This window comes from Vidua chalybeata, chromosome 30 (genome assembly GCF_026979565.1).
Source record: "Vidua chalybeata isolate OUT-0048 chromosome 30, bVidCha1 merged haplotype, whole genome shotgun sequence".
Lineage (NCBI taxonomy): Eukaryota > Metazoa > Chordata > Aves > Passeriformes > Viduidae > Vidua > Vidua chalybeata.
Genome location: NC_071559.1, coordinates 1,389,217 through 1,416,502, shown reverse-complemented (window position 1 = coordinate 1,416,502; position 27,286 = coordinate 1,389,217). Strand labels below are relative to the sequence as shown.

Here is a 27,286-nt window from a genome sequence, read left to right as displayed (position 1 = left end):
GGGGGGGGACACCTGGAATTCCACAGGGAAATCCCAAATTCCAAAGGGAAAATCCCAAATTCCAAAGGGAAAATCCCAAAATTCTGAGGGAAAATCCTGAATTCCAAAGGGAAATCCCAATATTCTAGGGGAAAATCCAAATTCCCAAGGGAAAATCCAAATTCCAAAGGGAAATCCCAATTTTTTGGGGGAAATCCCAAATTCCAAAGGGAGAATCCCAAATTTTGGGGGGAAATCTGAAATCCCAAAGGGAAAATCCCAAATCCCAACGGGAAATCCCAAATTCCAAAGGGAAATCCCAAATTTTGGGGGAAATCCCAAATTCCAAAGGGAAATCCGAAATCCCAAAGGGAAATCCCAAAATTCCAAAGGGAAATCCCAAATTTTGTGGGGAAATCCCAAATTTTGTGGGGAAATCCCAAATTCCAAAGGCAAAATCAAAATTCTGGGGGAAAATCCCAAATTCCAAAGGGAAATCCCGAATTCCAAAGGGAAAATCCCAATTTTTTGGGGGGAAAATCCCAAATTTTGAAAGGAAAATCCAAAATTCCAAAGGGAAAATCCCAAAATTCTGGGGGAAAATCCCCAAATTCTGGCAGAAAAAAACCCCAAATCCCAAATGGAAATCCCAAATTTCAGAGGGAAAATGCCAAATTCCAAAAGGAAATCCCAAATTTTGGAGGCCCCAAATCCTGGGAAGGATTCCCAAAATCCCAAATTTCCCCCCAAAATCCCAAATTTTCCCCCCAAATCCCAAATTTCCCCCCCAAATCCCAAATTTCCCCCCAAATCCCAAATTTCCCCCCAAATCCCAAATTTCCCCCAAATCCAGGCTCTTCCCTCGCTGCCAGCGCGAGGTTGGGGTCGAGATTTTGGGAATTTGGGGGGAAAATTCTGGGATTGGGACAAAACCAAACCCCAAAATCCCAGTGGGAAAAACACGGGAATAGGGTTGGGGGGAAAAGAGGGGGAAAATGGGAAAAAAAGGGAAAAAAGAGGAAAAAATGGGGGGAAATAGTGAAGAAAAAGGGGGAGAGGGAGGAAAAATGGGGAAAAATGGGAAAAAGAGGAAAAGAATTGGAAGAAAGAGGGAAAAATGGGGAAAAGGGGAAAAAAGGGGGAAAATGGGAAAAAAAGAGGGGGAAAAGGGGGAAAATGGAAAAAGAGGAAAAAATGAGGAAAAATGGGGAAAAAGGGAAAATGGGAAAAAAGGGGAAAGGGAAAAAAAGAGGGGAAAAAAGGGAGAAAATGGGGAAAAATGGGAAATGGGAAAAAAGGGGGGGAAATGGGAAAAAAAGAGGGGGAAAAGGGGGAAAATGGAAAAAGAGGAAAAAATGAGGAAAAAATGGAAAATGGGGAAAAAGGGAAAATGGGAAAAAAGGGGGAAAGGGAAAAAAAGAGGGGAAAAAGGGAGAAAATGGGAAAAAGGGAAAATGAGGGAAAATGGGAAAAAAAGGGGAAATGGGAAAAAAGGGAAAAAAGGGGGAAAATGGAAATAAAAGGAGAAAGAGGGAAATGGGAAAAAAAGAGGGGAAATAGGAAAAAATAAGGAAAAAGGGGGAAAATGGGAAAAAAGAAGGGAAAAAGTGGGAAAATGGGAAAAAAGGGGGAAAAGGGGGAAAAGGGAAAAAAGGGGGAAAATGGGAAAAAAGAAGGGAAAAAGTGGGAAAATGGGAAAAAAAGGGAAAAAGGGGAAAATGGGAAAAAAAGGGGGAAAAGGGAGAACGGAAAAAAGGGGGAAAATGGGAAAAAAATAAGGAAAAAAAAGGGGGAAAATGGGAAAAAAAGGGGACATGGCACAGCGTGGGAGTTGTAAACGTTGCCGGGATGGGATCCCAAATCCCAAATCCCAAATCCCCAATTTTGGGGTCTCAGGAATTGCCCCCCTCGGGGCGGCTCCTGCGGGGCTTTCCCGGCCCCGCGCGGCTCCCGGGGGATTTGGGGGATTTGGGATTTTCGGGGGATTTGGGGGATTTGGGGTTCTCAGGGGATTTGGGGTTTTGGGGTTCCCGGGGGATTTGGGATTTTCAGGGGATTTGGGGGATTTGGGATTTTCAGGGGATTTGGGGTTTTTGGGGTTTCGGGGATTTGGGGGTTTTGGGGTTCCCGGGGGATTTGGGATTTTCAGGGCATTTGGGGTTCTCGGGGGATTTGGGGTTCCCAGAATTTTTGGGGTTCCCGGGAGATTTTGGGTTTTCTGAGGTTTTGGGGTTCCTGGAGGATTTGGGATTTTTGGGGTTCCCGGGGGATTTTGGATTTTCGGGGGATTTGGGGTTTTGGGGGTTCCCGGGATTTTTGGGGTTCTCGGGGGATTTGGGGTTTTCAGAGTTTTTGGGGTTTTTGGGGGCCTCAGGGGATTTGGAGTTCCCGGAATTTTTGGAATTCCCAGAATTTTTGGGGTTCTCGGGGTTTTTGGGGTTCTCGGGGTTTTTGGGGTTCCCGGGGGATTTGGGGTTTTTGGGGGTCCCCGGGGGCGCTGGGGGGAGGGGCGGGCTCCGGCTGCTCCCGGCGCTTTCCGGCTCCGCTGGGGGGGCTGCGGGAAAAGGGGGAAATGATCCCAAATCCCAAATCCTGATCCCAGAGAAAAACCCCAAACCCCCAAATTCTGGGAAGGATGGGAGAGAAAAGGGGGGAGAGCCTGGATCCCAAATCCCAGTCCCAGCCCCTCCGATCCCAATCCCGATCCCAAACCCGATATCCCATTCCTGATCCCGATCTTGATCCTGGATCCCATTCCTGATCCCAAACCCGCTCCTGATCCCGATCCTGATCCCAAACCCCATCCCGGATCCCAATCCCAAATCCAATCCCCATCCCAACTCCTCATCCCGATCCCGATCCCAATCCCGATCCCGATCCCGATCCCGATCCCGATCCCGATCCCGCTGTTCCAGCCCCACCTGTGGGGCCGGGGGTGGCTCCGTTGGGGCGGCGCCGTCCTCGGGGGATCCCGGGAATTCCGGGGGGGATCCCGGGGCCGATCCCGTCGGGAATGCCGGTGTTGATCCCGGGGTTGATCCCATTGCTGATCCCGGGGTTGATCCCATTGCTGATCCCATTGCTGATCCCATTGTTGATCCCATTGCTGATCCCGGGGTTGATCCCGAGGATCCGGGGCCGGAGCTGCAGCGGGAGCGGCTGGAATAGCTCGGCCTGGGGTGGGAAACTGCGGAGAGAGAGGGACTGGGAGCACTGGGAGCACTGGGAATGGGATTAATGGGAATGGGAGCACTGGAACTGGGAGCACTGGGAGCACTGGGAGCACCGGGAATGGGACTGGGAATGGGAGCACTGGGATTGGAACACTGGGACTGGAGCACTGGGATTGGAGCACTGGGAATGGAGCACTGGGATTGGAGCACTGGGAATGGAGCACTGGGAATGGAGCACTGGGAATGGGAGCACTGGATTGGGAGCACTGGGAGCACTGGGAGCACTGGGATTGGAGCACTGGGACTGGAGCACTGGGACTGGAGCACTGGGAATGGAGCACTGGGAATGGGAGCACTGGGAATGGGAGCACTGGGAGCACTGGGAGCACTGGGATTGGAGCACTGGGAATGGGAGCACTGGGAATGGGAGCACTGGGAATGGGAGCACTGGGATTGGAGCACTGGGAATGGGAGCACTGGGAATGGGAGCACTGGGAGCACTGGGAGCACTGGGATTGGAGCACTGGGAATGGGAGCACTGGGATTGGAGCACTGGGATTGGGAGCACTGGGAGCACTGGGAGCACTGGGATTGGAGCACTGGGAGCACTGGGACTGGGACTGGGAGCACTGGGAATGGGAGCACTGGGAATACTGGGACTGGAGCACTGGGAGCACTGGGAATGGGAGCACTGGGATTGGAGCACTGGGATTGGAGCACTGGGAATGGGAGCACTGGGAGCACTGGGATTGGAGCACTGGGATTGGGAGCACTGGGATTGGAGCACTGGGATTGGAGCACTGGGATTGGGAGCACTGGGAGCACTGGGATTGGAGCACTGGGATTGGAGCACTGGGATTGGAGCACTGGGATTGGAGCACTGGGATTGGGAGCACTGGGATTGGAGCACTGGGATTGGAGCACTGGGATTGGGAGCACTGGGAGCACTGGGATTGGAGCACTGGGAGCGGGGCCGGGCTCCCAGGGAGACCCCAGACCCACCCTGGTCAAATCAGGGGAAATTCCCAAGGGATTTTCCCGGTTTTTCCCCGGATTCTCCCAGATTTTCCTGGAATTCTGGACACACCTTGCCCGAAGCCAGGGCAGATTCCTGAGGGGTTTTCCCGGGATTTTCCCAGGATTTTCCCAGATTTTTCCCAGGATTTTCCGGACCCACCTTGCCCGAAGCCAGGGCAGATTCCCGTGGGTTTTTCCTGGATTTTCCCTGCGTTTTTCCCGGGATTTTCCCTTGGTTTTCCCAGGATTTCTGGGAATTCCGGACCCACCTGTCCCGAAGGCTCCGATGCTGCCCCGCAGCCCCTCCAGGTCGCAGCCGAAGCGCCCGGCCCGGCCCAGCTCCTCGTCGAACTTGCGCTCGCTCACAAAGTGCTGCGGAATTCCCGTGGGAACGGGCAGGGAACGGCGGGAATTCCCGTGAGAATTCCCACGGAACGGGCAGGGAACGGCGGGAATTCCCGTGAGAATTCCCACAGGAACGGGCAGGGAATGATGGGAATTCCCGTGAGAATTCCCACGGAAGGGGCAGGGAACAGCGGGAATTCCCGTGAGAATTCCCACGGGAACAGGCAGGGAACAGCGGGAATTCCCGTGAGAATTCCCACAGGAACGGGCAGGGAATGATGGGAATTCCCGTGAGAATTTCCACGGAACGGGCAGGGAATGATGGGAATTTCCATGAGAATGGGGCAGGGAAAATGGGAATTTCCAATGGGAATTCCTCTGGGAATGGGGCAGGGAGCAACAGCATCCCGCCAGAATTCCCACGGAACGGGCAGGGAACAACAGGAATTCCTGTGAGAATTCCCGTGGGAACAGGCAGGGAATGATGGGAATTTCCATGGGAATGGGGCAGGCAAAAATGGGAATTTCCAATGGGAATTTCCGTGGGAATGGGGCAGGGAACAACGGGAATTTCCAATGGGAATGGGGCAGAGAAAATGGGAATTTCCAATGGGAATTTCTGTGGGAATGGGCAGGTAACAATGGGAATTCCCATGGGAATGGGCAGGGAATGATGGGAATTTCCATGGGATTGGGGCAGGGAACAATGGGAATGGGATCAGAATTCCCACGGGATTGAGGTCAGGAATTCCCACAGGATTCAGGAATTCCCACGGGACTGGGACAGGAATTCCCACAGATTGGGGCCGGAATTCCCACAGGATTGGGGCCGGAATTCCCACGGATTGGAGTGAGAATTCCCACGGACTGGGGCCGGGATTCCCACGGATTGGGGCCGGAATTCCCACGGATTGGGGCCGGAATTCCCACAGGACTGGGGCCGGGATTCCCACGGATTGGGGCTGGGATTCCCACAGGATTGGGGCCAGAATTCCCACGGATTGGAGTGAGAATTCCCACGGATTGGGGCCGGGATTCCCACGGATTGGGGCCGGGATTCGGGAATTCCGGGGCTCACCTTGATGTCAGCGCGGAGCTCCAGCAGCTGCTCCTCCGACATCCCCGGGGCCGCCTCGGTCAGAGCCCGCAGAGCCTCGGCCCGGCGCTGCCGCAGGGACAGCAGCTCCACTGGGAAAAATGGGAATAAACACCGGGAATTTGGGATAAAACACCGGGAATCCCAGCCCGGTGCTGCCGCAGGGACAGCAGCTCCACTGGGAAAAATGGGAATAAACACCGGGAATTCGGGATAAAACACCGGGAATAAACACCGGGAATCCCGGCCCGGCGCTGCCGCAGGGACAGCAGCTCCACTGGGAAAAACGGGAATAAAAACACCGGGAATTTGGGATAAAACACCGGGAATCCCAGCCCGGCGCTGCCGCAGGGACAGCAGCTCCACTGGGAAAAACGGGAATAAAAACACCGGGAATTTGGGATAAAACACCGGGAATCCCAGCCCGGTGCTGCCGCAGGGACAGCAGCTCCACTGGGAGGGAAAAACGGGAATAAACACCGGGAATTTGGGATAAAACACCAGGAATAAACACTGGGAATCCCAGCCCGGCGCTGCCGCAGGGAGAGGAGATGCACTGGGGATAAAAAAAGGGAATAAAACCCAGGAATTTGGGATAAAACCTGGGAATTTGGGAATAAAACCCAGGAATTTGGGATAAAATACCAGGAATTTGGGAATAAAAACTGGGAATTTGAGATAAAACACTGGGAATTTGGGATAAAACATCGGAATTTGGGATAAAACATCGGAAATTTTGGGATAAAAACCAGAAATTTAGGATAAAACACTGGGAATTTGGGATAAAACACCAAGAATTTGGGATAAAACCCGGGAATTTGGGATAAAACATCAGGAATTTGGGGATAAAAACCAGGAATTTGGGATAAAACCCTGGGAATTTGGGATAAAAGCCGGGAATTTGGGATAAAACCTGGGAATTTGGGATAAAATGTCGGGAATTTGGGAATTCTCCTCACTTGCTTCTGCCTTGACTTTGTCCATCTCAGCCAGCAGAGCCACCTCCCGATCCATGAGGCTGGAGAGGGAAAAACAGGGAAAAATGGGGAAAATGGGAAAAAAAAAACAGGGAAAAACAGGGAAAAATTGGAGAAAAACAGGGGAAAATTGGAAAAAAAATGGGAAAAAATGGGAAAAACAGGGGAAAATTGGGAAAATGGGAAAAAAAACAGGGAAAAACAGGGAAAATGGGGAAAATGGGAAAAAAAACAGGGAAAAACAGGGAAAAATTGGAGAAAAACAGGGGAAAATTGGAAAAAAAATGGGAAAAAATGGGAAAAACAGGGGAAAATTGGGAAAATGGGGAAAAAAAACAGGGAAAAACAGGGAAAATGGGAAAAAAACCAGGGAAAAACAGGGAAATATTGGGGGAAAACAGGGGAAAATTGGGAAAAATTGGGAAAAACGGGAAAATTGGGAAAAACAGGGGAAAATGGGAAAAAACAGGGGAAAAGGAAGAGATTTAGAGTTGGAATGGGAAAATCAGGGGGAAAATGAGGGGAAAAGAGGGAAAATGGAAAAAATGGGGAAAAAAGGGGGAAAGGGAGAGGGTGAGGGATGGGGTGGGAAAAAATGGGGGGAAATGGGGAAAAACAGAGAAAAAAGGGGGAAAAAACAGGGAAAAGGGAAGAGATTTAGTTGGGAAAAAACTGGAAAAGTGGGGAAAAGCAGGGAAAAATGAGGGAAAAGGAAGAGATTTAGGGCTGGGGGAAAAAATGGGGGAAAACCTGGGAAAAATGGGGAAAAAAAGGGGGAAAAGAGGGGGAAAAAGAGGGGGGAAAAGAGGGAAAATAGGGGAAAATGGGGGGGGGAAATGGGGAAAAAAGGGGAAAATGGGGGAAAAATAAAGGGGAAAAAGGAAAAAAAAAGGAAAAACTGGGAAGGGAAGGGAAAGGGGGAGGGCCGGGAAAGCTCCGCAGGAATTCCGGGAATCGCCGCCAGGGGGCGCCGGAGCCGCGGGAAAATCGGGAATTGCGGCTGGGAAGAAGCAGGAGAAGGAATTCCTGCCCAAATTCCCCCAAATCCGCCCCAGAATTCCCAAAAATCCGCCCCAAATTCCCCAAAAATGCCGTTTTCCCGTCATCCCTCCCATGCCAGGCTGCTCCAGCCCTTCCCAAATCTCCCAGAATTCCCGGAATTCCCGACCAGCTCTTGGTCTGGCAAAGGCTCCAGCCCATCCCAAAGGCCTGGAATTCCTGGAATTCCCAAATTCCCGATCCCAACCCATCCCAAACCCCCAGAATTCCCATTTCCCCCCCAGAATTCCCATTTCCCCCAACCCAGAATTCCCATTTTTCCCTGAGAATTCCCATTTCCCCCCCCCCCAAGAATTCCCATTTTCCCCTCAGAATTCCCATTTTCCCTCCCAGAATTCCCATTTTTCCCAATTTTTCCCATTTTCCCCACCAGCTCTGGATCTCCCCGAACACCAGCCGCACTCTCCTCAGCGACGTCTCCATCCCAAACCCCCAGAATTCCCATTTTTCCCCCCAGAATTCCCATTTTTCCCCCCAGAATTCCCATTTTTTCCCCCAGAATTCCCATTTTCCCCCCAGAATTCCCATTTTTTCCCCCAGAATTCCCATTTTCCCCCCAGAATTCCCATTTTTTCCCCCAGAATTCCCATTTTCCCCCCAGAATTCCCATTTTTCCCCCCAGAATTCCCATTTTTCCCACCAGCTCTGGATCTCCCCGAACACCAGCCGCACTCTCCTCAGCGACGTCTCCATCCCAAACCCCCAGAATTCCCATTTTTCCCCCCAGAATTCCCATTTTTCCCGTTTTCCCCACCAGCTCTGGATCTCCCCGAACACCAGCCGCACTCTCCTCAGGGATGTCTCCATCCCAAACCCCCAGAATTCCCATTTTTTCCCCCAGAATTCCCATTTTTCCCCCCAGAATTCCCATTTTCCCCCCCAGAATTCCCATTTTTCCCCCCAGAATTCCCATTTTCCCCCCAGAATTCCCATTTTTCCCCCCAGAATTCCCATTTTCCCCCCCAGAATTCCCATTTTCCCCCCCAGAATTCCCATTTTTCCCACCAGCTCTGGATCTCCCCGAACACCAGCCGCACTCTCCTCAGCGACGTCTCCATCCCAAACCCCCAGAATTCCCATTTTTCCCCCCAGAATTCCCATTTTTCCCTGTTTCCCCACCAGCTCTGGATCTCCCCGAACACCAGCCGCACTCTCCTCAGCGACGTCTCCATCCCAAACCCCCAGAATTCCCATTTTCCCCCCCAGAATTCCCATTTTTTCCCCCAGAATTCCCATTTTTCCCCCCAGAATTCCCATTTTTTCCCCCAGAATTCCCATTTTTCCCTCCCAGAATTCCCATTTTTTCCCCCAGAATTCCCATTTTTCCCATTTTCCCCACCAGCTCTGGATCTCCCCGAACACCAGCCGCACTCTCCTCAGCGACGTCTCCACCTCCTCGCGCAGCAGCGCCCGGAACCGCGCCAGGGCCACGGAGCAGCGCTGCAGGTCCTTCAGGGAGCGCTCCAGGCTGCAGCCTGGGGGGAAAAATGGGATAAAAATGGGAAAAATGGGAATAAATGGGATAAAAACAGGGGAAAATGGGAATAAATGGGAATGGAAAATGGGAATGAGCCGTCAGGGAGCGCTCCAGGCTGCAGCCTGGGGGAAAAACAGGGAAAAAATGGGAATAAATGGGAATAAATGGGAATGAAAAATGGGAATGAGCCTTCAGGGAGCGCTCCAGGCTGCAGCCTGGGGGAAAATGGGATAAAAATGGGAATAAATGGGAATAAATGGGATAAAAACAGGGGAAAATGGGAATAAATGGGAATAAATGGGAATGGAAAATGGGAATGAGCAGTCAGGGAGTGCTCCAGGCTGCAGCCTGGGGGAAAATGGGATAAAAATGGGATAAAAACAGGGAAAAATGGGAGTAAACAATGGGAATGAGCCTTCAGGGAGCACTCCAGGCTGCAGCCTGGGGGAAAAATGGGATAAAAACAGGGAAAAATGGGATAAAAACAGGGAAAAATGGGATAAAAACAGGGAAAAAATGGGATAAAAACAGGGAAAAACAGGGAAAATGGGAATGAAAACGGGGAAAAATGGGAATAAATGGGAATGGAAAATAGGAATGAGCCATCAGGGAGCACTCCAGGCTGCAGCCTGGGGGGAAAAATGGGATAAAAATGGGAAAAATGGGAATGGAAACAGGGAAAAATGGGAATAAATGGGAATGGAAAATGAGAATGAGCTGTCAGGGAGTGCTCCAGGCTGCAGCCTGGGGGAAAAATGGGAATGAAAACAGGGAAAAATGGGAATAAATGGGAATAAATGGGATAAAAACAGGGAATAAACAATGGGAATGAGCCTTCAGGGAGCGCTCCAGGCTGCAGCCTGGGGGGGAAAATGGGAATGAAAACAGGGAAAAATGGGAATAAATGGGAATGGAAAATGGGAATGAGCCTTCAGGGAGCGCTCCAGGCTGCAGCCTGGGGGAAAAACAGGGAAAAATGGGATAAAAACAGGGAAAAATGGGATAAAAACTGGGGAAAATGGGGGTGAAATGGGAAAAATGGGAATGAGCCGTCAGGGAGCGCTCCAGGCTGCAGCCTGGGGGAAAATGGGGAAAAATGGGAATGAGAACTGGGAAAATGGGATAAAAACAGGGAAAATGAGAATAAACAACGGGAAAGAGGTGTCAGGGAGTGCTCCAGGCTGCAGCCTAGGGGAAAAAACGGGGAAAAATGGGATAAAAACAGGGAATAAATGGGATAAAAACAGGGAAAATGGGATAAAAACAGGGAAGAAATGGGATAAAAACAGGGAAAATGGGAGAAAAACAGGGAAAATGGGATAAAAACAGGGAATAAATGGGAGAAAAACAGGGGGAAATGGGAGAAAAACAGGGAATAAATGGGAGAAAAACAGGGGGAAATGGGAGAAAAACAGGGAATAAATGGGAGAAAAACAGGGAAAATGGGAGAAAAACAGGGAAAATGGGAGAAAAACAGGGAATAAATGGGAGAAAAACAGGGGGAAATGGGAGAAAAACAGGGGAAAATGGGATAAAAACAGGGAAAATGGGATAAAAACAGGGAAAAATTGGGAGAAAAACAGGGAAAATGGGATAAAAAACAGGGAAAAATGGGATAAAAACAAGGAATAAATGGGAATAAACAATGGGATTGAGGCTTCAGGGAGTGCTCCAGGCTGCAGCCTGGGAAAAACGGGAATAAAAATGGGAAAAATGGGATAAAAACAGGGAAAAACAGGGAAAAATGGGATAAAACCAGGGAAAATGGGATAAAAACAGGGAAAAAACAGGGAAAAATGGGATAAAAACAGGGAATAAATGGGATAAAAACAGGGGAAAATGGGATAAAAACAGGGAAAAAACAGGGAAAAATGGGATAAAAACAGGGAATAAATGGGATAAAAACAGGGAAAAAACAGGGGAAAATGGGATAAAAACAGGGAATAAATGGGATAAAAACTGGGGAAAATGGGAATGAAAATGGGAAAAATGGGAATGAGCCTTCAGGGAGCGCTCCAGGCTGCAGCCTCGGGGGAAAATGGGATAAAAATGGGAAAAATGGGATGGGAGAAGGGGGCTGGGGAAACATTCCCAAGCTTCCCACGGCCTTTCCTCATTTTTTCCTGCTTTTTCCCAAGTTTTTTCCCTGTTTTCCCCTCATTTCCCCCCTATTTTTCCCATTTTCCCTTTCCCCCCCATTTCCTCCCCCATTTCCCCCCTATTTTTCCCCATTTCTCCCCATTTTTCCACCATTTTCCCAATTTTTTTCCAAATTTTACCCACTTCCCCCACTTTTTTCCCATTTTCCCCTATTTTCCCCCCATTTTTCCCCATCCCCCCCATTTTTTCCCATATTTTTCCATTTCACCCCATTTTCCCCCCATTTCCCCTTTTTTCCCCATTTTTTCCCATTTCCCCCCATTTTCTCATATTTTCCCATTTTTCTAATTTTTCCCAATTTTCCCCCCATTTTTCCCATATTTTTCCCATTTCCCCCCATTTTCTCCAGATTTTTCCCCATTTCCCCCCAATTTTCCCATTTCCCCCCATTTTCCCCCGATTTTTTCCCATTTCCCCCATTTTTCCCCATTTTCCCCATTTCCCCCCACATTTTCCCATTTCCCCCCATATTTTCCCCATTTTTCCCATTTCCCCCCATTTCCCCCCTTTTTCCCCCCATTTTTCCCATATTTTCCCCCATTTCCCCCGATTTTTCCCCATTTTCCCCCCCATTTTCCCCATATTTCCCCATTTCCCCCCAATTTCCCCCATATTTCCCCATTTTTTCCCCATTTCCCCCCACTTTTTCCCCATTTTTTCCCATTTCCCCCATTTTTTCCCATATTTCCCCCCCGATTTTCCCCCATTTTTTCCCATATTTCCCCCCCGATTTTCCCCCATTTTTTCCCCATTTTCCCCATTTCCCCCCATTTTTCCCCAGATTTTCCCCCAGATTTTCCCCATTTTCCCCCATTTTCCCCATATTTCCCCATTTCCCCCCCATATTTTCCCCATTTTCCCCCATTTTCCCCCCGATTTTTCCCCATTTTTCCCCATTTTCCCCTGTTTTTCCCCATTTTTCCCCATTTTTCCCATTTTTCCATGTTTTTCCCCAATTTCCCCCCATTTTTCCCCATATTTTCCCTGTTTTTCCCCATTTTCCCCCATTTTCCCCCCGATTTTTCCCCATTTTTCCCCATTTTCCCCATTTTCCCCTGTTTTTCCCCATTTTTCCTCACCCATTTTTCTGCCCCCGGGGGAGCCGGGGCCGCTCCGGAGGCTCCGGGCCGGGCTCGGGGGCTGGGCTGGGCCAGGAAAAGCCGGAATTCCGTTCCCAAGGGCTGGGAAAAGGCAAAATTCCCGGAAAATCCCATCCCCAATCCTGCATTTCCCCCAAAATCCCAAATTTCCCCCTCAAATTCCTGGAATTTTCTCCCAAATTCCCCCTCCCATTCCCAAATTTCCCCCAAAATTCTCCCCAAAATTCCCAGATTTCCCCCAAAATTCCCAAATTTCCCCCAAATAATCCCAAATTCCCCCCCCAAATTCCCAGATTTCCTCCAAAATTCCCAAATTTACCCCAAACCCCCCCAAAATCCTCAGATTTTTCCCCAAAATTTCCCCCCAGAATTCCCAAATTTCCCCCAACCCACCCAGAATTCTTGAATTTCTGGAATTCCCCCAGAATCCCCCAAACTCCCCCCTAGAATTCCCAAATTTCCTGGATTTTCCCCCAGAATTCCCAAATTTCCCCCAGAATTCCCCTGAATTCCCCCCAGATTTCCCAGGTTTCCCCCAAATCCCCCAGAATTCCTGAATTTCCCCTGAATTCCCCCCAGAATTCCTGAATTTCCCCCCAGAATTCCCAAATTTCCCCCCAGAATTTCCCCCCAAATCCCCCAGAATTCCCAAATCCCCCCGAGAATTCCCGGAATTCCCAAATTTCCCCCCAGAATTCCCAAATTTCCCCCCAGAATTCCCGAATCCCCCCAAGAATTCCCGGAATTCCCAAATTTCCCCCCAGAATTCCCAAATTTCCCCCCAGAATTCCCAAATCCCCCCGAGAATTCCCGGAATTCCCAAATTTCCCCCCAGAATTCCCAAATTTCCCCCCAGAATTCCCAAATCCCCCCGAGAATTCCCGGAATTCCCAAATTTCCCCCCAGAATTCCCAAATTTTCCCCCAGAATTCCCAAATCCCCCCGAGAATTCCTGGAATTCCCGAGTTCCCCCCAGAATTCCTGAATCCTCCCCAGAATTCCCCCCAGAATTCCCGAATTTTCCCCCAGAATTCCCAAATTTTCCCCCAGAATTCCCGAATCCCCCCGAGAATTCCCGGAATTCCCGAGTTCCCCCCAGAATTCCTGAATCCTCCCCAGAATTCCCCCCAGAATTCCCAAATTTTCCCCCAGAATCCCCCAAATCCTCCCCAGAATTCCCAAATTTCCCCCCGGAATTCCCGAATCCCCCCCAGAATCCCCCAAATCCCCCCCAGAATTCCCAAATTTCCCCCCAGAATTCCTGAATCCCCCCAGAATTCCCGGAATTCCCGAGTTCCCCCCAGAATTCCTGAATCCTCCCCAGAATTCCCCCCAGAATTCCCAAATTTCCCCCCAGAATCCCCCAAATCCCCCCCAGAATTCCCGAATTCCCCCCAGAATTCCCGAATTTCCCCCCAGAATTCCCGAATCCCCCCCAGAATTCCCGGAATTCCCGGACCTGCCGCGCCCTCGGCGCCGTCTCCCAGCGACTCCAGGGATGGGGAGCGGTTGCCATGGAAACCGTTGATGGCAATTCCCAGTTTGCCCAGGTGCTTTTCCAGCTTTTCCAGCTTTCCCAGCTTTCCCAGCTTTTCCAGCTTTTCCAGCTTTTCCAGCTTTTCCAGCTTTTCCCAGCTCTCCTCCTGCCCGGGGCCCGGGGCTGGGGGGGAGGGGTCGGGCTGGGCCTTGGCTTTGGGTTTTTTCTTCTTGTTCTGGGGGAAAAAACGGGGAAAATGGGAAAAATGGGAATGGGGGAATGGGAAAAATGGGAATGGGGAATGGGAAAATGGGAATGGGGGAAATGGGAAAAATGGGAATGGGGAATGGGAAAAATGGGAATGGGGAATGGGAAAATGGGAATGGGGGAAATGGGGGAAATGGGAATGGGGGAAATGGGAAAAATGGGGAAAATGGGAATGGGGAAATGGGAAAAATGGGAATGGGGAATGGGAAAAATGGGAATGGGGGAAATGGGGAAAATGGGGGAATGGGAAAAATGGGGAAAATGGGGAATGGGGGAAATGGGAAAAATTGGGAAAATGAGGAATGGGGGAAATGGGGGAAATGGGGAAATGGGAATGGGGGAAATGGGGAAAATGGGGGAATGGGAAATGGGGAATGGGGGAAATGGGGAAATGGGGAAATGGGAATGGGGGAAATGGGGAAAATGGGAAAAATGGGAATGGGGAAATGGGGGAAATGGGGGAAATGGAAAAATGGGAATGGGGGAAATGGGGGAAATGGGGGAAATGGGGAAAATGGGGAAATGGGGAAAATGAGGAATGGGGGAAATGGGGAAATGGGGAAAATGAGGAATGGGGGAAATGGGGGAAATGGGAATGGGGGAAATGGGGAAATGGGAATGGGGGAAATGGGGAAAATGGGGAATGGGGAAATGGGAAAATGGGGAATGGGGGAAATGGGGAAAAAATGGGGAAATGGGAAAATTTGGGATGGGGAAAATGGGAAAAATGGGAATGGGGGAAATGGGGAATGGGGAAAAATTGGGAAAATGGGAAATGGGAAAAATGAGGAATGGGGAAAATGGGGGAAATGGGGGAAATGGGAAAAATGGAAAAATGGGAATGGGGAAATGGGGAAATGGGGAAAAAATGGGGAAATGGGAAAATTTGGGATGGGGAAAATGGGAATGGGGGAAATGGGGAAAATGGGGAATGGGGGAAATGGGAAAAATGGGAATGGGGGAAATGGGAAATGGGAAATGGGAAAAATGGGAAAAACGGGGAAAATGGGGATAATGGGGAAAATTGGGGAAATGGGGGAAATGGGGAGAAATTGGGAAAAATGGGGAGAAATGGAGAGAAAAATGGGGAGAATCCATGTTTTAATTGGGATAAAAAGGGACAAAAATGGGAAAAAAATTGGGGATTATTTGGGGATTTTTTTAATTATCAGTTTTTGGGATTTTAGGGGATTTTTTTGGGATTTTTTGGAATTTTTAGGGGATTTTTGGGAATGACCTTTTTTTTCCCAGTCACCGTCCATTCCTTGAGCACCTCACTGGCATTTCCTGAAAAAAAAATGGGAAAAATTGGGAATGAGGAGGGAAAAAAGGAGAATTCCCCAAATTCCATCCCAAATTCTCTTGAATCCCAAAAATTCCCTCCTCAATTCCCAAAAAATTCCTCAAATTCCAACCTCAAATCCCCTCCAGTCCCAAAATTTCCCTCCCAAATCCCCAAAATTCCCTCCCAAATCCTTTCCCATCCCAAAATTCCATGTCCAGGGAATTTCAATCCCAAAAATCCCATCCCAAATCCAAAAAAAAATCCCCAAAATCCCATCCCAAAAATCCCAGAAATCCCATCCCAAATTCCCAAAAATCCCCAAAGCTGCATCCCGGATCCTCCAAAACCCCAAAACTCCATCCCAAAAATCCCAGAAATTCCACCCCAAATCCCCCCCCCCCCAAATTCCCTCTCCAGCCCCTCAAAACCCCAGAATTCCCTCTCAGAATTCCCAGAATTCCCAGATTTTCCTGAAATTCCCAAAATTCCCACCCTCCATGAAGGCCTGCAGAGTTTTATCCCGAGAATCCCATCCCAAATCCCAAAAATCCCCTCCCAAACCCCCCCAAATTCCCTCTCCAGCTCCTCAAACCCCTGAATTTCATCCTCTAATCCCAGAATTCCCGCTCAGAATTCCCAGATTTTCCCAGAATTCCCAGATTTCCCACCCTCCATGAAGCCCTGCACAGTTTTATCCCCAAAATCCCCTCCCAAACTGCCCCAAATTCCCTCTCCAGCCCCTCAAACCCCAGAATTCCCTGTCAGCATTCCCAGAATTCCCGGATTTTCCCGGAATTCCGGGATTTTCCCGGGTTTCCCACCCTCCATGAAGGCCTGCAGAGTTTTATCCCGAGAATCCCATCCCAAATCCCAAAAATCCCCTCCCAAACCGCCCCAAATTCCCTCTCCAGCAACCCCAAACCCCAGAATTCCCTGTCAGCATTCCCAGAATTCCTGGATTTTCCCAGAATTCCCAGATTTTCCAGGAATTCCCACCCTCCATGAAGGTCTGCAGAGTTTTATCCTGAGAATCCCATCCCAAATCCCAAAAATCCCCTCCCAAACCGCCCCAAATTCCCTCTCCAGCCCCTCAAACCCCAGAATTCCCTCTCAGCATTCCCAGATTTTCCAGGAATTCCCGGATTTTCCAGGATTTTCCCACCCTCCATGAAGGTATGCACAGTTTTATCCTGAGAATCCCATCCCAAATCCCAAAAATCCCCTCCCAAACCGCCCCAAATTCCCTCTCCAGCCCCTCAAACCCCAGAATTCCCTGTCAGCATTCCCAGAATTCCCGGATTTTCCCGGAATTCCGGGATTTTCCCGGGTTTCCCACCCTCCATGAAGGCCTGCACCGCTCTGTCCACGGCGTTGTCGAAGTGCTGCAGCACCAGCACGATCTCGGTGTTGCTGCGGTTGGGAACCACGGCCCGCACGGCCTGCACCTGGGAACAGGGAGAAATCCATGGAAAATCCAGGGAAATCCATGGGAAATCCAGGGAAATCCAGGGAAATCCATGGGAAATCCATGGAAAATCCAGGGAAATCCAGGGAAATCCATGGAAAATCCAGGGAAATCCATGGGAAATCCAGGGAAATCCATGGGAAATCCAGGGAAATCCAGGGAAATCCATGGAAAATCCAGGGAAATCCATGGGAAATCCAGGGAAATCCATGGGAAATCCAGGGAAATCCATGGGAAATCCAGGGAAATCCATGGGAAATCCATGGGAAATCCATGGAAAATCCAGGGAAATCCATGGGAAATCCATGGGAAATCCATGGAAAATCCAGGGAAATCCATGGGAAATCCATGGAAAATCCAGGGAAATCCATGGGAAATCCAGGGAAATCCATGGGAAATCCAGGGAAATCCATGGAAAATCCAGGGAAATCCATGGGAAATCCAGGGAAATCCATGGGAAATCCAGGGAAATCCATGGAAAATCCAGGGAAATCCATGGGAAACGGGGAAAATCCATGGGAAATCCATGGGAAATCCAGGGAAATCCATGGGAAATCCATGGGAAATCCATGGAAAATCCAGGGAAATCCATGGAAAATCCAGGGAAATCCATGGAAAATCCAGGGAAATCCATGGGAAATCCATGGGAAATCCATGGAAAATCCAGGGAAATCCATGGGAAATCCATGGGAAATCCATGGAAAATCCAGGGAAATCCATGGGAAATCCATGGAAAATCCATGGAAAATCCAGGGAAATCCATGGGAAATCCATGGAAAATCCATGGAAAATCCAGGGAAATCCATGGGAAACGGGGAAAATCCATGGGAAATCCATGGGAAATCCATGGGAAACGGGGAAAATCCATGGAAAATCCAGGGAAATCCATGGGAAATCCATGGGAAATCCATGGAAAATCCAGGGAAATCCATGGGAAACGGGGAAACTCCATGGAAAATCCATGGGAAATCCATGGGAAATGGGGAAAATCCATGGGAAATCCATGGGAAATCCATGGGAAACAGGGAGAATCCATGGAAAATCCATGGAAAACAGGGAAAAATCCATGGGAAACGCGGGAAAATCCAGGGAAAATCCATGGGAAACAGGGAGAAATCCATGGAAAACGGGGAAAAAATCCATGGAAAAACCATGGGAAACAGGGAAAAATCCGTGGAAAATCCATGGGAAACAGGGAAAATCCAGGGAAAATCCATGGGAAATGGGGAAAATCCATGGGAAATCCATGGGAAATGGGGAAAATCCATGGAAAATCCATGGGAAACGGGGAAAATCCATGGGAAACAGGGAAAATCCGTGGGAAACAGGGAAAAATCCATGGAAAATCCATGGAAAACTGGGAAAAATCCATGGGAAATGGGGAAAATCCATGGGAAATCCATGGGAAACGGGGAAAACAGGGAAAAATCCAGGGGGGAAAAAAGGGGAGATCATGGGAAAACATGGAAAACAGGGAAAACATGGGAAAAAACAGGGAAAAACAGGGAAAAAATATGGAAAAAACATGGGAAAGCATAGGAAAAACAGGGAAAAATCCATGGGAAACCTTGGGAAAAACAGGGAAAAACGGGGAAAAAACATGGGAAAAACATGGGAAAAACAGAGATAAAACATGGGAAAACAGGGAAAAACATGGGAAAATCAGGGAAAAACAGGAGAAATCCATGGGGAAAAACATGGGAAAAAACATGGGAAATCCATGGGAAAAGCACGGGAAAATCAGGGAAAAAACGTGGAAAAACATGGGAAAACATGGGAAAAACACGAAAAACTCAGGGAAAAACATGGGAAAATCAGGGAAAAACAGGAGAAATCCATGGGGAAAAACATGGGAAATCCATGGGAAATCCATGGGAAAAACACGGGAAAAACATGGGAAAAACATGGGAAAAACACGAGAAAAACATGGGAAAAACATGGGAAAAACATGGGAAAATCAGGGAAGAACAGGGGAAAATCAGGGATAAAACATGGGAAAAACGGGAAAAAACGTGGAAAAACATGGGAAACCATGGGAAAAACACAAAAAACTCAGGGAAAAACATGGGAAAATCAGGGAAAAAACATGGGAAAATCCACGGAAAAAATCCATGGGGAAATTTATGGGAAAATCCATGGGAACCGATGGGAAATCCATGGAAATCCAAGGGATTCCCGGGGGGGGCCGTGGCACCTTCTCCCGCATGTTCTCGCAGCCGCCGCCCTGCGCCCGCACGGCCCCGGAGCGAACGTCGAACACGAACGCCGAGGGATCTGCGGGAGAGCGGGAACGCTGAGCACATTCCCAGAATTCCTGGGAATGCTGAGCAGAAATTCCTGGGAACGCTGAGCAGAATTCCCAGAATTCCTGGGAACGCTGAGCAGAAATTCCTGGGAATGCTGAGCAGAATTCCCAAAATTCCTGGGAATGCTGAGCAGAAATTCCTGGAAATGCTGAGCAGAATTCCCGAAATTCACAGAATTTCTGGGAATGCTGAGCAGAAATTCCTGGGAATGCTGAGCAGAAGTCCCGAAATTCACAGAATTCCTGGGAATGCTGAGCAGAATTCCCAAAATTCCTGGGAATGCTGAGCAGAAATTCCTGGGAATGCTGAGCAGAATTCCTGGGAATGTTGAGCAGAATTCCCAAAATTCCTGGGAATGCTGAGCCAAAACTCCCAGAATTCCTGGGAATGCTGAGCAGAATTCCCAAAATTCCTGGGAATGCTGAGCAGAATTTCCGGGAATGCTGAGCAGAATTCCTGGGAATGCTGAACCAAATTCACAAATTTCCTGGGAATGCTGAGCAGAATTCTCGGAATTCCCTGGGAATGCTGAGCCAAAACTCCCAGAATTTCCTGGGAATGCTGAGCAAAATTCCCACAAATTCCTGGAATTCCCTGGGAATGCTGAGCCCAAATTCCCAAAAATTCCCTGGGAATTCTGAGGCAAAATTCCCATAAATTCCTTGGAATTCCCTGGGAATGCTGAGCCCAAATTCCCAAATTCTCACAATCCCAAATTCCCGAAATCCCCCAGTCCCAAATTCCCACATTTTTCCCACAAAATCCCAATCTTCTCCCCCAGATTCTCACATTTTCCTCCAAAATTCCCCATTTTTTCTCCCATTCCCCCCCCAAAATCCCAGTTTTCCTCCCAAAATCCCAAATTTCCCCCTAATTCCCCCCAAAATTCCCATTTTTCCCCATTTCCCCCCAAAAATCTCAATTTTCCCCCCAGAATCCCCCAAATTTCCCCATTCCCCCAATTCCCCCCAAAATTCCCATTTCCACCGAAAATTCCCAATTTTCCCCCCAAAATCTCAGATTTCCCCCCAAATCTCCCCCAAAATATCCCATTTCTTCCTAATTCCCCAAAATTCCCAAATTTCCCTCCAAAATTCCCCATTTTCCCCCTAATTCCCCCCAAAATTCCCATTTTTCCCTCTAATTCCCCCAAAAATTCCCAATTTTCCCCTCAAAATTCCCCTTTTCCCCCCAAAATTCCCAAATTTCCCTCCAAATATCCCATTTTCCCCTTAATTCCCCCCAAAATTCCCATTTTCCCCCTAATTCCCCCAAAAATTCCCATTTTCCCCCTAATTCCCCCCAAAATTCCCATTTTTCCCCTAATTCCCCCCAAAATTCCCAATTTTCCCCCTAATTCCCCCCAAAATTCCCAATTTTCCCCCTATTTCCCCCCAAAATTCCCATTTTTCCCTAATTCCCCCCAAAATTCCCATTTTCCCCCTAATTCCCCCCAAAATTCCCATTTCCCCCTAATTCCCCCCAAAAATTCCCAATTTTCCCCCTAATTCCCCCCAAAATTCCCAATTTTCCCCCTATTTCCCCCCAAAATTCCCATTTTCCCCCTAATTCCCCCCAAAATTCCCATTTTCCCCCTTAATTCCCCCCCAAAATTCCCATTTTCCCCCTAATTCCCCTCCAAAATTCCCATTTTCCCCCTAATTCCCCCCAAAATTCCCATTTTCCCCCTAATTCCCCCCAAAAATTCCCATTTTTCCCCCTATTTCCCCCCCAAAATTCCCAATTTTCCACCTGATTCCCCCCAAAATTCCCATTTTTTCCCCCCAATTCCCTCTTTCTCCCCCCCAAATCCCAATTTTTTTTTTTGGGATCATCCCTCAGGCTCCATCTGGCAAAGCAAATGGGAAAATGATCCCAGAAAATCCCGGATTTCCCCCCGGGAAAGGGCTGGAATTGCCTCTCAATAATTCATTAAAGGCAAATAAAGACAAACGAGGCCCCTCCAGGGAAATCCTGCCCAAATCCCACAAAAAAAAAACCTGGAAAAAGCTCCTGGAAAAAAAGGGAAAATGCAGGGGGAAAAGGGGAAAATTCCCTGGGAAAAAATCCCTGGAAAAATGGGGGGAAATAGGGAAAAAATCCCTGGGAAAAGCAGAAAAAATGCAGGGGAGAAAGGGAAATTCCTGGGAAAAATAAAGAGAAAATTCAGGGAAAAAAGGGGGAAAATTCCTGGGGAAAAAGGGGAAAATTCCCTGGAAAAAATCCCTGGAAAAATGGGAGGAAATAGGAAAAAAATCCCTGGGAAAAGCAGAAAAATGCAGGGGAGAAAGGGAAATTCCTGGGAAAAATAAAGGGAAAATCCAGGGGAAAATTCCTGGGGAAACTGAAAAAAAAATCCTGGAAAAAGGGGGAAAATCCCTGGAAAAAAAGGGGGGAAATCCAGGGGAAAAAAAGGGGAAAAATCCCTGGGAAAAAAAAGGGGAAATCCAGGGGAAAAAAAAGGGGGAAAATCCAGGAAAAAAAGGGAAAATACCTGGGGGGGGGGGGGAAATCCCAGGGAATTGTGGGGTTGAAAAAGGGGATTTTGAGCTTTTTCTTGCCTTTAAATTTGGATTTTTTGGGGGGATTTTTTCTCAAAATTGGGGAATTTTCCCAATTTCTCCCCTTTTTCCTTTCATTTTCTCCCCTTTTTTCCCAATTTTCTCCCCTTTCTTCCCCAATTTCTCCCCATTTTCCCTTTTTTTCTCAATTTTTCCCTCATTTTCCCCTGATTTTTCACAATTTTATCCTTTTTTTTCCTGATTTCCCCTCTTTTTTTCCCAATTTTCCCTCTTTTTGCCCAATTTTCCCTTTTTTCCCCCCAATTTTCCCTCATTTTCCCAAATTTTCTCCCCTTTTCTCCCAATTTTCCCCCTTCCAGCTCTGAAAATTCCCCTCTCCCCATTTACCCTTTCCCAACCCCAAACCCCCAGTAAAAATTCCCAGATTTTGGGATTTTTTTTAGGCTCAAATCCCAAATTTTGGGGTTTCTGGGAGCTCCTACCTTTGGGCTGCTGTTTCCTGGACATCTTTGGGTGCAATTCCAGAGGTTTTGGAGCAGAAATTTGGGAATTTTGGGGCTTTTTGGGATGTTCAAGGGAGATTTCCTAGGAAAAAAAACCAAAAAAAAAAACACAAAAAAAGAAATAAAAAATGAAATATGGGAGAGAGAAAAGAATAAAAAATGGGAATGGAATTAAGGAATGAAAAGAAAAGTCCTGGAATGAAAAAATTCTTGGAATAAAAAACCTGGAATTACCAAAAAATTGAATTAAAGGATAAAAAAAATCCTGGAATTAGAAAAAAATTGATTTAAAGAAAATCCAAAAATTCCTCAGACCCCACAAAAATATCCCAAAAACCCCTCAGAGACCCCAAAAGTCTCTCAGACCCCACAAAAATAGCCCAAAAATCCCACAGAAAATCCAAAAAAACTCCCCAGAGATCCCAAAAACCCCTCAGAGACCCCAAAAATTCCTCAGATCCCACAAAAAGAGCCCCAAAATCCCACAGAGGCTCCAAAAATCCCTTCAGACTCCTCAAAAATAGCCCAAAAATCCCAGAGACCCCAAAAAAACCCTCAGAGACCCCAAAAAAACCCTCAGAGACCCCAAAAGTCTCTCAGACCCCACAAAAATAGCCCAAAAATCCCACAGAAATCCCAAAAAACTCCTCAGAGACCCCCAAAAAACCCTCAGAGACCCCAAAAACCTCCTCAGAGCCCTCAAAATTCCCTCAGAGACCCCCAAAAAAACCCCAGAGACCCCAAAAATCCCAGAGACCCCAAAAATTCCTCAGAGACCCCAAAAATTCCTCAGATCCCACAAAAATAGCCCAAAAATCCCACAGAAATCCCAAAAAACTCCTCAGAGACCCCAAAAATTCCTCAGAGACCCCAAAAAACTCCTCAGAGACCCCAAAAAAACCCTCAGAGCTCACAAAGACTCCTCAGAGACCCCAAAATTCCCTCAGAGACCCCAAAAAAAGTCCCCAAAAACCCACAGAGCCCCCAAAAAACGCCTCTGACCCCACAAAAAAACCCTCAGAGACCCCAAAAATTCCTCAGACCCCATAAAAAACTCCTCAGACCTCACAAAAAGAGCCCAAAAAAACCCCTCAGACTCCCCAAAAATTCTTCAAATGCCCCAAAACCCCCTCGGATTCCCCCATTAGATCCCTCAAACCCCTCAGAGAGCCCCCAAATCCTCACCAGGACCCCCCAAAATCCCCTCAGAGCCCCCAAATCCCCTCAGAGCCCCCTAAATCCTCACCAGGATCCCCCAGATTCCCTCAGTGCACCCAAATCCCCTCACGAATCCCCTCAGACTCCCCCAAATCCCCTCAGCGCCCCCAAATCCTCACCAGGACCTCCCAAATCTCCTCAGAGCCCCCAAATCCCCTCACAAAACCCCTCAGACTCCCCTAAATCCTTCCCAGCACCCCCAAATCCCCTCACAAATCCCCTCAGACTCTCCCAGATCCCCTCAGAGCCCCCAAATCCCCTCAGAGCCCCCAAATCCCCTCACAAATCCCCTCAGGGCCCCCTAAATCCTCACCAGGACCCCCCAGATTCCCTCAGTGTGCCCAAATCCCCTCACGAATTCCCTCAGACTCCCCTAAATCCTTCCCAGCACCCCCAAATCCCCTCAGCGCCCCCAAATCCCCTCACAAAAACCCTCAGAGCCCCCAGATCCCCTCACAAAACGGCTCAAACCCCCTCAAATCCCCTCCCAAATCCCCTCAACGCCCCCAAATCCCCTCAGAGCCCCCTAAATCCTCACCAGGATCCCCCAGATTCCCTCAGTGCGCCCAAATCCCCTCACGAATCCCCTCAGACTCCCCCAAATCCCCTCAGCGCCCCCAAATCCCCTCACAAACCCCCTCAGGGCCCCCTAAATCCTCACCAGGATCCCCCAGATCTCCTCAGTGCCCCCAAATCCCCTCAGAAATCCCCTCAGCACCCCCAAATCCTCTCACAAAACCCTTCAGACTCCCCCAAATCCCCTAAGCACCCCCAAATCCCCTCAGAGTCCCCTAAATCCTCACTAGGATCCCCCAGATTCCCTCAGTGTGCCCAAATCTCCTCACGAATTCCCTCAGACTCCCCGAAATCCTCTCAGCGCCCCCAGATCCTCACCAGGACCTCCCAAATCTCCCCAGCACCCCCAAATCTCCTCACAAATCCCCTCAGACTCCCCCAAATCCCCTCACCCCGCCCCCAAATCCCCTCAGAGCCCCCTAAATCCTCATCAGGACCTCCCAAATCTCCTCAGAGCCCCCAAATCCCCTCACAAAACCCCTCAGACTCCCCTAAATCCTTCCCAGCACCCCCAAATCCCCTCACAAAACCCCTCAGACTCCCCTAAATCCTTCCCAGCACCCCCAAATCCCCTCAGAGCCCCCAAATCCCCTCAGAGCCCCCTAAATCCTCACCAGGACCCCCCAGATTCCCTCAGTGCCCCCAAATCCCCTCAGTGCCCCCAAATCCCCTCACCGATTCCCTCAGACTCCCCCAAATCCTTCCCAGCACCCCCAAATCCCCTCACAAAACCCCTCAGCACCCCCAAATCCCCTCACAAAACATTTCAGACTCCCCCAGGTCGTCTCAGAGCCCCCAAATCCTCACCAGGATCTCCCAAATCCCCTCAGCACCCCAGATTCCCTCAGTGCCCCCAAATCCCCTCACAAAACCCTTCAGATTCCCCTAAATCCTTCTCAGCACCCCCAAATCCCCTCAGACTCCCCCAAATCCCCTCAGAGCCCCCAGCTTCCCTCACAAAACGGCTCAGACCCCCTCAAATCCCCTCAGCACCCCCAAATCCCTTCACAAAACCCTTCAGAGTCCCCCAAATCCCCTCAGAGCCCCCTAAATCCTCACCAGGATCCCCCAGATCCCCTCAGCACCCGCAAATCCCCTCACAAAACTCCTCAAACTCCCCCAAACCCCCTCACAAAACCCCTCAGCACCCGCAAATTCCCTCACAGAACCCCTCAGAGCCCCCTAAATGGTCACCAGGATCCCCCAAATCCCCTCAGCACCCCCAAATCCCCTCACAAAACCCCTCAGCACCCGCAAATTCCCTCAGCACCCCCAAATCCCCTCAGCACCCCCAAACCTCCTCACAAAATCCTTGAGACCCCCTTAAAGTCTTCCCAGCACCCCTAAATCCCCTCAGACTCCCCCAAATCCCCTCACAAATTCCCTCAGACTCCCCCAAATCTCCTCACAAAACCCCTCAGAGTCCCCTAAAAAACCTCCCCGGAACCCCCAAATCCCCTCACAAAACCCTTCAGGCTCCCCCAAATCCCCTCAGCGCCCCTAAATCCCCTCACAGACCCCCCGAACTCCCCCTCAGCCCCTCACAAACAACCCTCAACGCCCCCCAAATCTCTCCAGGCCCCCCCAAATCCCCTCAGGCCGCTCAGCCCCCCCCTCCCCCTCACGAGACCCCGCAGTTCTGCCCGCCCCGTTCCATCCCAGCCCCTCCGGAGGCCCCTCCGGCCCCTCGGCCGGGTTCCCCCCGGTGACCCCCGGCCCTCCGGGGCTCCCGGGGGTCCCGCACTCACCGAGGGCTCCGGGGGGGGTCCCGGGGGGTCCCTCGCCCCCTCCCCGCCTCACCCGCGACGTTCCGGGCGGGGGCCGCGGCCCGGCAGAGCCCTCAGAGCTCACCAGCCAATCACAGCGCGGATTTCACCCGCCAGCCAATCAGAGAGCGGCGCCCTCAGCATTTTCACCAATCAGAGCGCGGAAAAGCCTCCTTTGTCCCGCCCACCTCCCGCCGCCATTCAGAGAGAGGAGGGGCGGGGGCGCGAGGGAGCCGTCAGCCAATGGTAGAGCGGTTCTGCCATTAAGCCACGCCCGCTCGTTGCAGATAACCAATCATATTGCCGTATTTCTAAACCACGCCTTTTATGGGTGGAGCAACGGGCGCCGAACGTGGACGGAAACTGCCGAGAGAGGCGGAAACGGCCGAGCGCGCTCCGGGAACGGCCGAAGCCACGCGCAACGCGGAGATCAGGAGGTCGCGGGTTCGAGTCCCCGGCCAGGAAAGGCGACGTTGGGGACACCCCAAAAACGAGGGGGACACCCCAAAAACGGGGAGGGATCGGGGCGAGTTGTGGGGGCTGCACTGGTCAGACCCCTCCCAGTGTGCCCCCAGACTCATAAACGACCCCCAAACAACCTCCTCCCATAAGCCCCCCCAATTCCCCCAGTGCACCCCCATATTTGGGGTTCCCCCCATTTTTTGGGATCCGATTCCTCATTTTTAGGGACTCACCCCCCCCATTTTTGGGACCCCAACCCGCCCCATTTTTAGGACCCAACCCCCACCATTTTTTAGATCCAAGCTCCCATTTTCGGGTCCCATTCCCATTTTTGAGGTCCCACCCCCCATTTTTCAGACCCGAACCCCCCCATTTTTGGGGTTTAATTCTCCATTTTCGGGGTCCCACTCCCCATTTTTGGGGTTTAATTCCCCATTTTCGGGGTCCCACTCCCCATTTTTGGGGTCCCACTCCCCATTTTTGGGGTCTAATTCCCCATTTTCGGGGTCCCACTCCCCATTTTTGGGGTTTAATTCCCCAATTTCGGGGTCCCACTCCCCATTTTTGGGGTTTAATTCCCCAATTTCGGGGTCCCTCTCCCCGCGTTTCGGACCCCCCCCACTCTTTGGTGCCCCTCCCCCCCTCCCCTCCCCCTCCCGCCCCGGCCGCGCTCCCGCGGGACCCCCGGGCACGCTCGGCTGGGCCGGGGGGGCGGGGGCGGGGGGCGCATCAATCCTGGCCTGGCAGGGACTGGGGGGGGCGGACAGATCGGGGGGGACAGACAGATCTGGGGGGGGACAGACAGACAGATCTGGGGGGGACAGACAGACAGATCTGGGGGGGGACAGACAGATCTGGGGGGGGACAGACAGACAGATCTGGGGGGGCGGACAGACAGATCTGGGGGGGGGACAGACAGATCTGGGGGGGGACAGACAGATCTGGGGGGGACGGACAGACAGATCTGGGGGGGCGGGACAGACAGATCTGGGGGGGACAGACAGATCTGGGGGGACGGACAGACAGATCTGGGGGACAGACAGACAGATCTGGGGG

General features: G+C 50.1%; 1 protein-coding gene across 1 annotated transcript; it reads right to left on the bottom strand.

The window, feature by feature from the left end:
* Nucleotides 1–437: 437 nt before the first annotated feature.
* Nucleotides 438–25,861, bottom strand: SPATS2 (spermatogenesis associated serine rich 2). The gene is made up of 14 exons (XM_053967308.1): nt 25,751–25,861; nt 22,188–22,290; nt 19,072–19,151; nt 16,749–16,857; nt 15,365–15,414; nt 13,843–14,095; nt 12,363–12,464; nt 8,986–9,121; nt 6,570–6,628; nt 5,934–5,975; nt 5,593–5,702; nt 4,435–4,541; nt 2,901–3,166; nt 438–445 (listed from the first exon to the last, which is right to left on the bottom strand). Exons 2-14 carry the CDS (start codon nt 22,210–22,212, stop codon nt 438–440), a joined length of 1,347 nt encoding a protein of 448 aa, XP_053823283.1. The 5' UTR covers nt 22,213–22,290; nt 25,751–25,861.
* Nucleotides 25,862–27,286: the final 1,425 nt, after the last annotated feature.

Excerpts from the sequence above, each read along its gene's own strand:
- SPATS2 (XM_053967308.1), bottom strand. The coding sequence starts at position 22,212 with ATGTCCAGGAAACAGCAGCCCAAAG. Across the intron at positions 14,096-15,364 it reads CGGTGACTGGGAAAAAAAAG|AACAAGAAGAAAAAACCCAA; the intron begins GTCATTCCCAAA and ends TTTTTCCCCCAG. Across the intron at positions 3,167-4,434 it reads GGAGCCTTCGGGACAGGTGG|TTTCCCACCCCAGGCCGAGC; the intron begins GTCCGGAATTCC and ends CTCTCTCCGCAG.